Below are 12582 nucleotides of genomic sequence, written 5' to 3' on the forward strand. Positions count from 1 at the left end.
TTCCACCCACCGGCACCCCCAAGTCCCTCTCCGCAGGGCTGCTCTCCATCCTTCACCCAGTATCGATACTGGGGGCTGCCCCGACCCCGGTGCAGGACCTGGCACTTGGCTTTGGTGAACTTCATGAGGTTCATAAAGTTCAATGGCTTGGAGTCATCTGCAACGATCCAGAGAGGCACATGGAATTGAAATAATGGGTGTTCCTGCATCCTTGGATCCAGCCTTCATCTGGTGTGACTTAGTCAGCACCTCTTGTGTTTGGACCATTCCACTGCTCGTCTGCAACAGTAGTTGGAAACGTGGCCGCTCGATGCCCACCGTGCTCGCCCTGTTGTGAAAGAAATGGCATCTTGGTGACTTGGTGTGGCACCACTGTGGTCGTCCAAAACCTAAGTATGCGTCGTGAACTTTTGAACCTGTAGTATCGCCTGTGGGATTGATGCTGTTTTAAATTAGCAAGCATTTGGGGGTTGCCTGGACATGATGTAATGAGATAATTGCAGAACCATTTGGCTTTTAGCTGCAAACATAGCCTTTTTTTTTTTTCTTTTAATGTATTCTGTTTAGCTTAACAAAATAAAAAGACATTAATTTTCAGTGTCTGCTACTTCATCAAGTAGTAGAAGAACCATAGGTTGATGGGCTGAGGCAAAACGTAGTTTTCAGGAATTCTGGTGGTGGTTTTGACTGTGTCCAGCAGGAGGCTTTTTGTGGCAGGAATCCAGAGGTTTACATTGTAGCATGAGTTCAAATCCACCGGAGGTGCTCGGTGGTCTTAAAGTTCTGGTGAAGTTGTTCTCCTCCGCTGCTGAAGACTTCCACGCCGCAGCGTGCCAGGATGGACCATGTTGCAGTGGTGGTTCCTGTGTGCGGCACAGGTGGGTACGGAGGCACCGCTCGCCCCCGCGGTTTGGCTGGTGATGGCTGGGAGGTCTAGCGTGTGTCCCATGCTGTGGTGGGCTGACCATGGCTGGGTGCTGGGTGCCCACCCAGCCGCTCTGTCACTGCCCTCGGCTGGGCAGGGCAGGGGATATACAGTGGGTGACGAGAAGGGGAGATCGCTGAGCAACTACCATCACGGGCAAAACGGACTCGGCTCAGAGAAATTAATTTATTGCCAATCAATTCAGAGTAGGGTAATGAGAAACCTAAATGTTAAAACACCTTCCCCCCACCCCTCCCTTTGTCCCAGGCTCAGCTCCACTCCTGATTTCTCCCCCTCCTCCCGCAGCAACGCAGGGGAACAGGGAAGGGGGGTCGTGGTCGGCTCATCACATGTGGCTTTGCCGCTCATTCCTCCTCTCTCTGCCCCTGCTCCAGCGGGGGGCCCTTCCCTGGGAGACAGTTCTCCACGAATTTCTCCAGCCTGGCTCCTTCCCACGGGCTGAGGTTCCGCACAAACTGCTTGTGATCCACAGGGTCCCCAAGTGTCCCCAGCCCCGGCTCCTTTCCCTGTGGGGCCACAGGTCCTGCCTGTGCCATGGAAGAAATGCACGTTCTTTTCACAAATTTGTAAAGTTTGATAAGATTTCAAAGCGGAGATTTCATTTTTTAATTTATTTGGGTAGCTACCGTGGATGTGCATGAACATGCTGAAATTCACATGTTAATTTAGTCAGAGGTGGCAATTGTTGTCGGTCACGTTAAAAAAAGACATTATAGGTGCTTTGCTGCTTACCACGTATGGATGGAGCTGTACAACTTAGAGTTTTATAATATCTGCATTAAAAAGTGGTAAAACTGATGGTTCATTTTGACAGCCCACAATATTGTTAGTCATTAAATGGTTTAATATTACGTTGCGTTTAAGTTATAGACTTTTAAAATAAGAAATAAATATTGCTTAAATACTTAACAGTTTAAGTGTCAGGGGAACGCAGTGCTGAAATGACCAGAGCTGTCTTTAAATCACAAGAAAACAGAAGCATTGCATGGTGAAGGCAACATAATCATCTACAAGGTACAGGCTAAGTATTTTGAGTCTGGAAAAACAAATATTTTCTAAATAATAATAGAGATGAGACTTCTTAAAAACTCACAAGCCGTGGGAGCCTAAATTAAAGCACAGCAGTTGTCCACTGGTGAAGCATTTCTAGCAACAAGTGGAGATTTGCTTGAATCACAGTAGAAAATAAATTGTCTTAAGTTGTGGTCTTTTGTTTTGGTTTTAATATGATACTGAACTTGATGCTGCTCACTGCATGAATTTTCATGTAACACCTTAAAAATATTGTGGTTATATTGCAGCTACCAGTTGCAAGAAGGAGGATGGGGAGGAATCTGGGCATTTGTCAGATAAATATTTTGCCTGAGTCCTATAAATGTACGCCCTTTGCCATGGGTAAGGGATGTCTGGATGGTTGAAAGGATGATGGCAGTTCGTGTAGTAGGTGGAGGTGACTTTAGGCACGTGGTGTGGGGAATTGTATGTGGACGTCTTGATTTCCTATCTTGCCCAACGATCAGGGTCAGACTATATGACAAAGCAGGGTAGCACAAGATCATTGCAGTAATTGGTTATGAAATAATTAACCAATAGCGCGTGCACACACACACACACATATATATATGTATGTATGTATCTGTGGGGCTTATCCCATCTCCAGTGTTCTCCAATATTATTTTGCTTTCTCTGCAGTTTTAGGAATACAAGTTAATATGTCGATAAGTCAGTATTTATTCCACATCTTAAAAGACCTTGTTTTTCACAAGAGTGAGAAAAACTTACCTCTTTCATGGTAAAAAAACACCAAAATTTCAGGACGTGCAGATTCTACATGACCTTGTTACGGCCTGAAGGAGTTCTGATGGCCTCTCTTCCCTGCGATTGAACGCCAAAGGTCACTCCAAAGTGTCACCCCCTTGTTTCTGGGGAGAGAGTTCAGTAGTGAGACCAAGACATGAATGGAAATTAAAAATCTCCTGAAGCTCACTCTCACCCCCAAAACCACTCCTGTTGTGGTGGTCTTTGCAGATTTGAACTGATGCAAGTTAAATTCATGCTGCTTAGGTTTTTCAGTGGAGAAGGGGTGAGAGAATCTGCTTTCAGTCTTGTCATTCCAATATATTTCTCTTTCAACAATCCTAGAGGTACGTTCTTCTGAAGAAGCATGCTGCGGATTTCAGGAGGTTCTTGCATAAAAATAGAGAAGTTTTCAAAATATGCTTGATGCTGCCATTTTACTTGTACCTGCATTAGAAAAGATTATTTTTTTCCTTTTTTTTTTTTTTTCCCCTCTCACGCTTCCCACAGGTCATCAATGTTGATGGAACAATGAGGAAAACCCTTCTAGAAGATAAGCTTCCACATATATTCGGGTTCACGCTGCTGGGAGATTACATCTACTGGACCGACTGGCAGCGGCGAAGTATTGAAAGAGTTCACAAGATAAAGGCTAGCAGAGACATCATTATCGATCAGCTGCCAGATTTAATGGGCCTTAAAGCAACAAGTGTTACCAAAGTGTTTGGTAAGCATGAGGAGTCATAGGATGGACTTGCAGTAGTTTCTAGATGAGCTTGCTTTCATTAAGCAACTCTTGATTGCTTGTAATGAGAATAACTATGGTCTCCTATGTTTGCATCGTTTTAAAGGGAAACTGCACTTAATATAAAGTTGGGAAAATACTGTGCTGCAAAAGAAATAATGGGCTTCCGGGTTTTAGTGGCATTTGGCATGTCTTCCACAGCTTCCACTACACTCTTTAAATTTTTGCGAGGAGAGTTTTATTCCTGCCCCCAATCTATAGGAGTCCTTAATTCTGGTGCTTACAGAACTGCTCAATTTTCTGCTGCTCTTCTCTTCCAGAACAAAGTCCCAGTGATGTTCAGTTACCAAAATGCTTTTTGCTATGTCGGGTGGTATAGGCAGAGTTAGTGGCTATTACGACATTGCCTCCGAGAACGTGACACTTGAATATTCAACTTTTAACACCTAAATTGTACTTAAATCTAACAGTTGAAGTGTGCCCCTTAGCATGGGATCAGCAGGTGGAGCTCAGGGTTCTTCCACCGCGTCCGCTGGAAGGTGCAGGCAGTGTTTAGGCCCTGCCGGCGTTCTGCAGCGGCGTAGGTCGCAGGACCTCCTGGCTTCAGCAGTAACTCGTGAGAGGCACATGTTCACCGCGTGTCTGTCTGCTGCCTGCAACACTGGAGCCTGGGCACAGCAGTGAACAGATTCGTTGGTCAGCTATTAAAATTACTGAGAGTAGGTGCAACAGAATCACGTGAAGTAGGTTGACACGTTACCCCCTGCCAATACACAGATCTCCAGCCTTTCAGGAAGCTTTACTTGAAGGATAATCGAGTCCTCAAGCTGCAAGTTACAGCAGCAGTCTGAACTAAGCATGCCCTAAAAAAGGGAAAATGAAAAGAAACCTGGTTGAGACTGATCTTGGAGATTTTTTGTGTGGCAACAGTCTAAAAATACCTAAATCTTTGGTTCCAGCAAATGGAGGGAGGCACTCATTTATCTTCTGGTCCTTACTTTCCCCTGCAGATTCCCTCCCCATCTGGTCATGGTTGTTCGCATGGAAAAATAAGTGTGGGATTGTGGTGGTCTTGTCGAAGCTGCTTCTGCTAAGGAACCTTCTCAGCTTTAAACTAAACAGCTGGGAAAGAACTGCAGTTGTCCAGATCTTTTCTCACCATTTTGTGTCATTGAATATTCGTAAAACTGGTCATTTCAAAGAGATACAATGATGGGGGATTTGGCCAAAAATAACCAGACTGAACATGTGTGTAATTATGTGCCTTCAGTGAAGGAATTTAATCTTTGGGGAAACTGGGAGGATATGTTTGTAGCTGTTATTTGTACTACAGGAGGGATAGGGCCAGCTTCCTAATCCATTGGTAGCGGGAAAGAAACAGTTTTGAATGTTTGGGGTTTTTCAGAATTCTCTGCTGAGAACATAGTGTTAACTTATTTTGAAAAAATTATAATTACACTGTTTCCACCTAGCCTCTCCCCCCTCCCCTTTCCCCCCTACCTCCACAGTGCACCAATATCTGTTGTGTTTTGGGTTTTTTTTAAGGAACTAATTCATGTGCAGAGAACAACGGAGGCTGCAGCCATCTGTGTTTCTTTACACCCCAGGAGGCCAGGTGTGCCTGTCCCATTGGCCTTGAGCTGCTGAGTGACATGAAGACTTGCATCATTCCTGAAGCCTTCTTAGTTTTCACAAGCAGAGCAGCAATTCATAGGATTTCCCTTGAAACCAACAATAACGATGTTGCTATTCCTCTGACTGGAGTCAAAGAAGCATCTGCCCTGGATTTTGATGTCTCTGATAACCGAATCTATTGGACTGATGTTAGTTTGAAGGTATTACTGATGTGTGAATTCCCTGAATATAAAGCCACAGAGCAGTTGCTTTGATCTAACAAAGGTCTCTGTTACACGATCTGTCCTGCAGTTGCTAATGTTGTTATTGAATTGCATCCAAGGAGACTCTTGGAGATGGAGACAGTTGCATTGTTGAATGCACAGTTGGGTGACAGGCATCTTCCCGCTTCAAATAAAAATCCAAAGTGGTGTCTGTTCATACCGAATGCCTAAGTCTTGGATGCTGCATGTGTTGCATCCATATATGTATCCGTTGTAGAAAAGCTGTTTGCATGTCACATGGCAGAGTAAACGTTGAGCTTGGCAACCCACTGAGCTCTCTAGTCTCTTCCAGTTTTGACTTGGAAGGCAGTTTTACTCAATAGCAACATTTGGCAAGTGAACTTCAGATTGGTTGTCGTCGGTCTGTGGCTCCAGCTTGGCAGAGGAAAGGCCAGGGAACTTGTCCAGTCCCCTCCACGCTGTGAGAAGCCCCCACCTGCCCCCAGTTCTGTCTCAGTGTTCCCCGGAGTTTGACATTGCCCGTGACATGCTTGGTTCCCGTCCAGGTGCATGCTAAAGCACGTTCAGTGTTCATCAGCGTCACTTTGCTTTTTCAAGTGAATTAAGTAATGGTAGAAAATGACACATTTCACTTCTGGAGCTGAATTCCTCTGTTTAGCATCTTAATAGGTTTTCCAAGAGCAATCAAAGTTTCCTTGCCAGTGTGCCTGAGCCATAATAGGGAAAAGCTCGCCCCTGGTGCCTGCAGGGCACGTGCACTTTCCATAGCCTCTCTGTGAAGGCTAATGAGCGTCGTGCTTCAGCATTACCAGTGCTGCTGGCGCTGGGGATACCTTGCCTTCAGGAACAGTGCCAGTGCAATAAATTAGCATGCTGCAGACACAGTTGCTAAATAAATCTCACGCAAGAACGTGGAGAGCTGGAGCTGTGGTCGTCTTAACCATTTGTAGTGGGAAATGTGTTATGTCACTGGCAGCAGTGTGTAGATCTCTGGGCAGAAATGGAGAACATTTTACTTGCTTGTGACCTCCTGAATTATCCACGGTCTGTATTTTCACATATGCCTCAGTGTATGTTTCGGCACGTCTGGGTTTTCATTTCCCCCTGCCCCCCCACCTCCCGCAGCAGGTAGGGTACCTTCCGAGCCCATGGGCATCTCCCTTTCCTTTGGTGACCACCACTGCCCTCACCTCTTTGTGCCTCTGGTTATACGAGGACTTGTTTTCCAAAAGGGATTATACTTCTGAGGTGTGGGTTATACCTGTAAAAATATACTACATGATTTCTGGTTTTGACGTTGTCCTGTAAAAATAGAAAATCTCATATCTAAATTAAATAATAAATAAAATATGTACATATGTAAAATATATTTCTAAAGAAATACAAATTCTAAAATATATATTTATATATAAATAAAATAATAAGATTGTTTATCAAATTATTAAGAAATTAATAGCTGGAATATTAGCAGGCACGTGGAGTGGTCGCTTAGTGTTGGTAGCAAGGGTGGGTAATTGTTCGTTGGTCCTGGACGTTACCGGTGATTTATCAGGGGGTGTTTCAGTGCTCCTTTTTAGGGGTGGCTTCCTTATGTACAGAATATCTACACAGTCCTTGTATGTGTTTTCTTCCCAACACACTTGCTGAGTGCGCGTAACTCAAGTGTAGGTGGGATCAGCAAACTTGCTCCAGGTGACTGATCGTGAGAAACAATTTCATTCAGCTTTCTCTGAATCGAGATGTGTTTCTGAGACTTAAAACATTACAACAAATAAAGTAATTTTTAAAAAGCAAGCTTTTTTGTGTGCAAATAGAAGAGAGGGAGAAAGGGCAAGGAAGAATCTGCAGATACATAGTGCTTTCTGAAAATCGTACTCGTTTAAGATGTCTTGGACTGGTCATCAGAAACTGCTACCTTTCTGAAAATTCAGGTCTTTTTATCTGGTGGATTGCTATATCTATTTTTTTTGACAACAGAAATATATTTAAAAAACTTAATGCTAGCTGATTTTTTTCTTACTCATTCCTTTTTGTACACTAAACTTCATAATGATTATTCCTTTTATTTCAGTGGGTTGTCCGTAAACGCTCTAATATTTTCACACACTTGTTTTCCAGACCATAAGCCGAGCTTTCATGAATGGGAGCTCTGTTGAACATGTGATTGAGTTTGGGCTGGATTATCCTGAGGGAATGGCTGTAGACTGGATGGGAAAGAACCTCTACTGGGCAGATACTGGAACGAATCGTATTGAAGTGGCCCGTCTGGATGGGCAGTACAGGCAGGTCCTGGTGTGGAAGGACTTGGACAACCCAAGGTCTCTGGCTCTTGATCCTACCAAAGGGTAAGGGACAGTGGTGTTCGTCCGAGCTTTGTGTGCGTGTTCTTGTACGTGACAAGCCAATGGGCAGTTTGTATAGCCCCATTTCTCCAGCGTCTTCCCAAAGATGATAAGTGCTCCACAACCCTGTGGTTACAATGAAAAATTAAGAATTGCCAATCATATTTTTCTGCCTTTGTCTAAAAAAGGAGTACTATGATACTGCACATAACCACATGCATTATCCCTATTTTTTCCTTTTAAAGAACTGAAAATAAATTTAGAAAAATCAAGGCGTGCGGCTGAACACAGTCTTGCCTACTGATGTACTCTTTTTGTTCTTCTCGTGGCAGATACATGTACTGGACTGAGTGGGGAGGCAAACCGAGGATTGTGCGAGCCTACATGGACGGAACAAACAGCATCACTTTGGTGGACAAAGTGGGTCGTGCCAATGACCTCACTATTGATTATGCGGACCAAAGGCTATATTGGACTGACTTAGACACAAGCATGATTGAGTCGTCAAATATGCTAGGTAATCTAGTGTTAATTACGCCAGCCAGTACAGAAATAGGCATTGGCCATAGTAAAACAATTGAATAATATGAAATTGGAATAATATAATGGATATTAAATCCATATTTTTTAATGAGAATAAATTGAGAATTAAGTGTTTAGGGAGATTAAAATAAACTTCCTAAATTAATACCCATATGATGATTTATAAAGATGGTGAGAAATGTTCTAATTCCTCTGTATTGATATGAAACGGGCCGTGTTTTACCAAAGCAGAGGTGACCGTTGAATTTCTCAAGGTGGGGACAACTTAGAGGTCCACTGTAAACCACCCCTGACTTTTCAGTCTAGACATTAATTTTCTCCTGAAGTATTATCTCTGTCTCCAGCTTCAGGAAAGTTGTATTAGTTCAAAACCAAAACACTGCTTGTGTTTCCTGCACTCTGAAAGGCGGTGCAGCTACTTCTGCAGCGTATCCTAACGTGTTTTGGGCACAACTCTACACATTTTCATATCTTCCGTTGGCATTTCGTTTATATGTACAAGGGGTGTGCTAGGATTCACTAACATTCACGGTGGTATTGACATGGTAAGTAACTGGGCAAAAGAAGGGAGTTGTGTTTACTGCAGATGACGTAGAGCTTTTGTGTCATCCAGATGTTTTGCAAATGTTAAATGGTCTTAAAGGTTTTAGTTGGCGCAGATAGGAATTCCTTCTTGAGAAAGCAGGGTTTGCGTGAGTTTCCAAATGCCACGCAGTGAATCGATGATAGGATCAGAAATGGAATCCAGAAGTTCCTGACCTGACATCCTATCCCTGTTCCATTTCCAAGGAGAGACCTCTGTGAGATGGGAATTAATGCCTCTGGAATTCCAGCGTAAAAATCAAAGTTTATGTGGCAGAACATATGGTATATAAGCAAACTCTTACAGGATTGTTACAGCAATGCTCTGATTGATGATATGTGCCATTTCCCTGCAAGTTTTCTGGGGTTTGGTTTGGTTTGGTTTTTTTAATCTGTGAAAGCTACCATTAGGGTGAGAAAAAAATTTTTATGGTGTTACTGTCTGTCCATATCTTCAGAATATAGAGAACCTACTAAGCTCAGGAAAACAGAAAGAGTGATACAGTTTTGGATTCTGAGGCTATCACTGATTTTTCATTTCTTGTATTTGTTGCTTTGGGATGACAACCAGTGAATGAATGGTTAGAAATTGCAGTAAGATTGTTTCTGTGTCTAGAGCTGGGATTTTTCCCTCCAAAGTGCCTGATCTATCAAAGCTCTCGCTAAGCTGCTGCATTATGCTTAGGAGAAACCAAATAGCCAGAGGCGAGCTTGAACTAGAAACTGATTGTGGCATTGAGAAGAAATGCAATTTTTAAATCATCTGTGGTAAATCAAACTGGTTCTAAAGCCGAACCTACTGTTAAGATGTATTTGTGGTGAGGAAGCAGAAGGACGCGTGCTGAAGCTAACAGTGTTGTATGCTGTCTTTTTAGTTGGCAGATTTTTACGAAGACTCAGGCAGACTCCAAGCAGGTGGGCTTGTTGGGAAAGGAGATGCTGTTGGGCTTGGCCTGCATTGGGCAGTTGCCAGGAGAGGTCTGAATGAGCATGGCTGATCGAAGCGTCTGCCCCACCAGCAAGGAACAGAACACTCAAAGTGGATGAATGAATGCTGTCCCAGCTTAATCTTGGGCGTTATGTTACCTGGCAGGAAAAAAATCACTCTATAGGGAGATTTTCCTGCATCTGCCAACTGTCAAAATTCAATTAGACAGCTTATCTGCTTTCTTCGAAAGAACCTATACCCTGAATTCATCACTGTGGACCAGAATTGCTCTAAGAAGTACCTGAGAGTGTGCAGGATATCTGTGCTTGGACACTTTAGGTGCCTAAAAGTAGTTGGGAAGGTTGCCTCTATCCAGATTTCGTTCTGGTGGTTTATAGGGAAATGACTTCATGTTCTAGTTTTTGGGGTTTTCATTCCCTCTGCAGTAGTCTTGGCTAAATGGGACAGGGCACGATGGAAAGTAGAGCAGGGGAATCTGAATGAGGCGTTCTGTAGAATCTAGCGTTGGACATTTATTTGAGGCAGAAGGGGATGATGCTGATGAAGGCTACATCTTCATTTGATGTAAAGTGGCAGAGATTCGTAGTTTTGTACTTGAAAACATTTAGGAAGGTGATTTACAATAAGACTTTATCTACTTTAGTGTATTGCATCTCTGGCGCAGGCCATCTAACGTTCTAGAAGGTGTTAAATCTGCTATGAATGTTGCTAACTGAGCCACCGAACGTAGGAGTATTAGGACTGCTGCCAGACAAATGGTTTCCTAATCTCTTGGGGGAGCTGATTGTTGAATTGCACTGCAAAACGTTTGTGTTTCTTGAGTGAAACACCCTAATTTCTCATAGCTGTGTCACTGTGAATCTCAAGTTTGTTGTATGTTGTTGCTTTCGTGTATATTAATTGGGTTCTTTACTGGCCTAAGTGATTCCTGGAGCTGATGGTATTCTTGAATATGTTTTCCAATATCTATTTGGGCTGATAAGCATGAGACATACAGAGTATTTATTATTTAAACAACGATACACTGGCACAGTTTCAAATTGCTTAATAGGCAAGAGGGTATCAGGGTGAGTTTTTTGAATGCAACTGTTTAGATTACCTTGTGAGCATAACGAATTAATAATGAATTCCATGGTGCTGACTTGAGAAATGAGGTTTTATTTTAAAAAGAGAAGAAACTTTTTCTTGGTGCCAGTCACACTCTTCATTTCATGACTTGGGAATTGTCCTTTAGTTGATAATCCTTATTTTTGCAGGACAAGAACGCGAAATCATAGCAGATGATCTGCCTCATCCATTCGGATTAACCCAATACAGCGATTACATCTACTGGACAGACTGGAATCTTCACAGTATAGAAAGAGCAGACAAGACCAGTGGGAAGAACAGGACGCTTATCCAGGGCCATCTGGATTTTGTGATGGATATACTGGTCTTCCATTCTTCACGTCAGGACGGCTTGAATGATTGTGTGCAGAATAATGGCCATTGCGGTCACTTGTGCCTTGCCATACCGAATGGGTTTAGGTGTGGCTGTGCTGCTCATTATACCTTGGATCCCAACAGCAGGAACTGTAGTTGTAAGCCTCTTGGTTTGCTATTCTATTCTTCAGCGCTTGTGGCTCCCGGGTGCTTGTGATCCCTTTCAGAACAAAAAGGGAAGGGGTATCACAAGTCCATTTCAATGGTTCTGGCTTTAAAGGTGACCTTTCAATTTGAGGACGGAGTATGGAGTTTTACACCCGTTTTTGTGACATGCATTAGGGCTGACGATTTGTATTTCAAATCTTAGAAATAACAGCACTGTCAAGTCTAGTCTTTTTTGGTTTACTGGGCTTTCTAGGTGATCCAACTGATTGAAACTTTCCCAATCCTTACCTAAGTGTGTAGGTGGGTGGAAGAGAAATTCTAAACAAAAAATATCTTTTTCTCTGAAGGGTTTAATGAAGTCAGCATCCCAAATAGTGCAGTGGCACTTGCAATTCCTGCGTTTTTCCCCTGCCTGTGATGATACAGGCCTGCCGGGTCACTCGTTGTCCGTTAAGAATTTAAGTTTCTAGTAAAAACAGCAGATGAACGGAAAATGGACTGTTGACTTAAAAAAATAAACCAACAAAGCTTCAGGTATCCTGGCACAGTAGCATATAAGGAAATTTTAACTGGATGAAAGGATGGGCTTAGGAAAGGCAGGTCCTGCTTGACTGACCTGATCTCCTTCTGTGACAAGATGACCCGCTTAGTGGACAAGGGAAAGGCTGTGGATGTTGCCTGTCTGGACCTTAGTAAAGCCTTCGGCACCGTCTCCCACAGCATCTCCTGGAGAAACCGGCTGCTCATGGCTTGGGCAGGTGTACTCTACACTGGGTGAAAAACTGAACGCAGTTACACCCCGCTGGCACCGGGCACAAGCGGTGTCCCCAGAGCTCGGTGCTGGGGTCGGTCCTGCTTAATGCCTTTATCGATGATCTGGGTGAGGGGATCGAGTGCACCCTCAGTACCTTTGCAGATGACACCGAGCTGGGGGGTTGTGGATCTGCTGGAGGCAGGCAGGCTCTGCGGAGGGATGTGGTTTAGTGGTGAAATTGGCAGTGCTAGGTTAATGGTTGGACTCCATGATCATAAAAGTCTTTTCCAACCTAAATGGTTCTGTGATAATACAGGAAAACCTGTGACTGTGTATTGCCACTGTCACTGGTGTTACTTAAATTCCACATGAGGAACATAGTTACTTTATAACATGAAAAAGGAATACTTCCTGGGTGGGAGTGTGCCCGCTTACCCTCCAGAAGTACACAAAGACACATTTTCAACGTAAAAGC

The 12582-nt window shown here is 43.4% G+C and overlaps 1 protein-coding gene across 1 annotated transcript in view; it reads left to right on the plus strand.

Moving 5' to 3' along the window:
• The window catches only part of LRP5 (LDL receptor related protein 5), a 160801-nt gene that overhangs the window by 115268 nt on the left and 32951 nt on the right, over positions 1 to 12582 (plus strand). Inside the window, exons 8-12 of the mRNA XM_040608497.1 lie at positions 3254 to 3470; positions 5034 to 5323; positions 7466 to 7692; positions 8022 to 8206; positions 11020 to 11343. Coding sequence (XP_040464431.1) covers positions 3254 to 3470; positions 5034 to 5323; positions 7466 to 7692; positions 8022 to 8206; positions 11020 to 11343 — 1243 coding nt within the window. The remainder of the gene's footprint in view (positions 1 to 3253; positions 3471 to 5033; positions 5324 to 7465; positions 7693 to 8021; positions 8207 to 11019; positions 11344 to 12582) is intronic.

The sequence above is a fragment of the Falco naumanni genome, chromosome 10 (genome assembly GCF_017639655.2).
Source record: "Falco naumanni isolate bFalNau1 chromosome 10, bFalNau1.pat, whole genome shotgun sequence".
NCBI lineage: Eukaryota > Metazoa > Chordata > Aves > Falconiformes > Falconidae > Falco > Falco naumanni.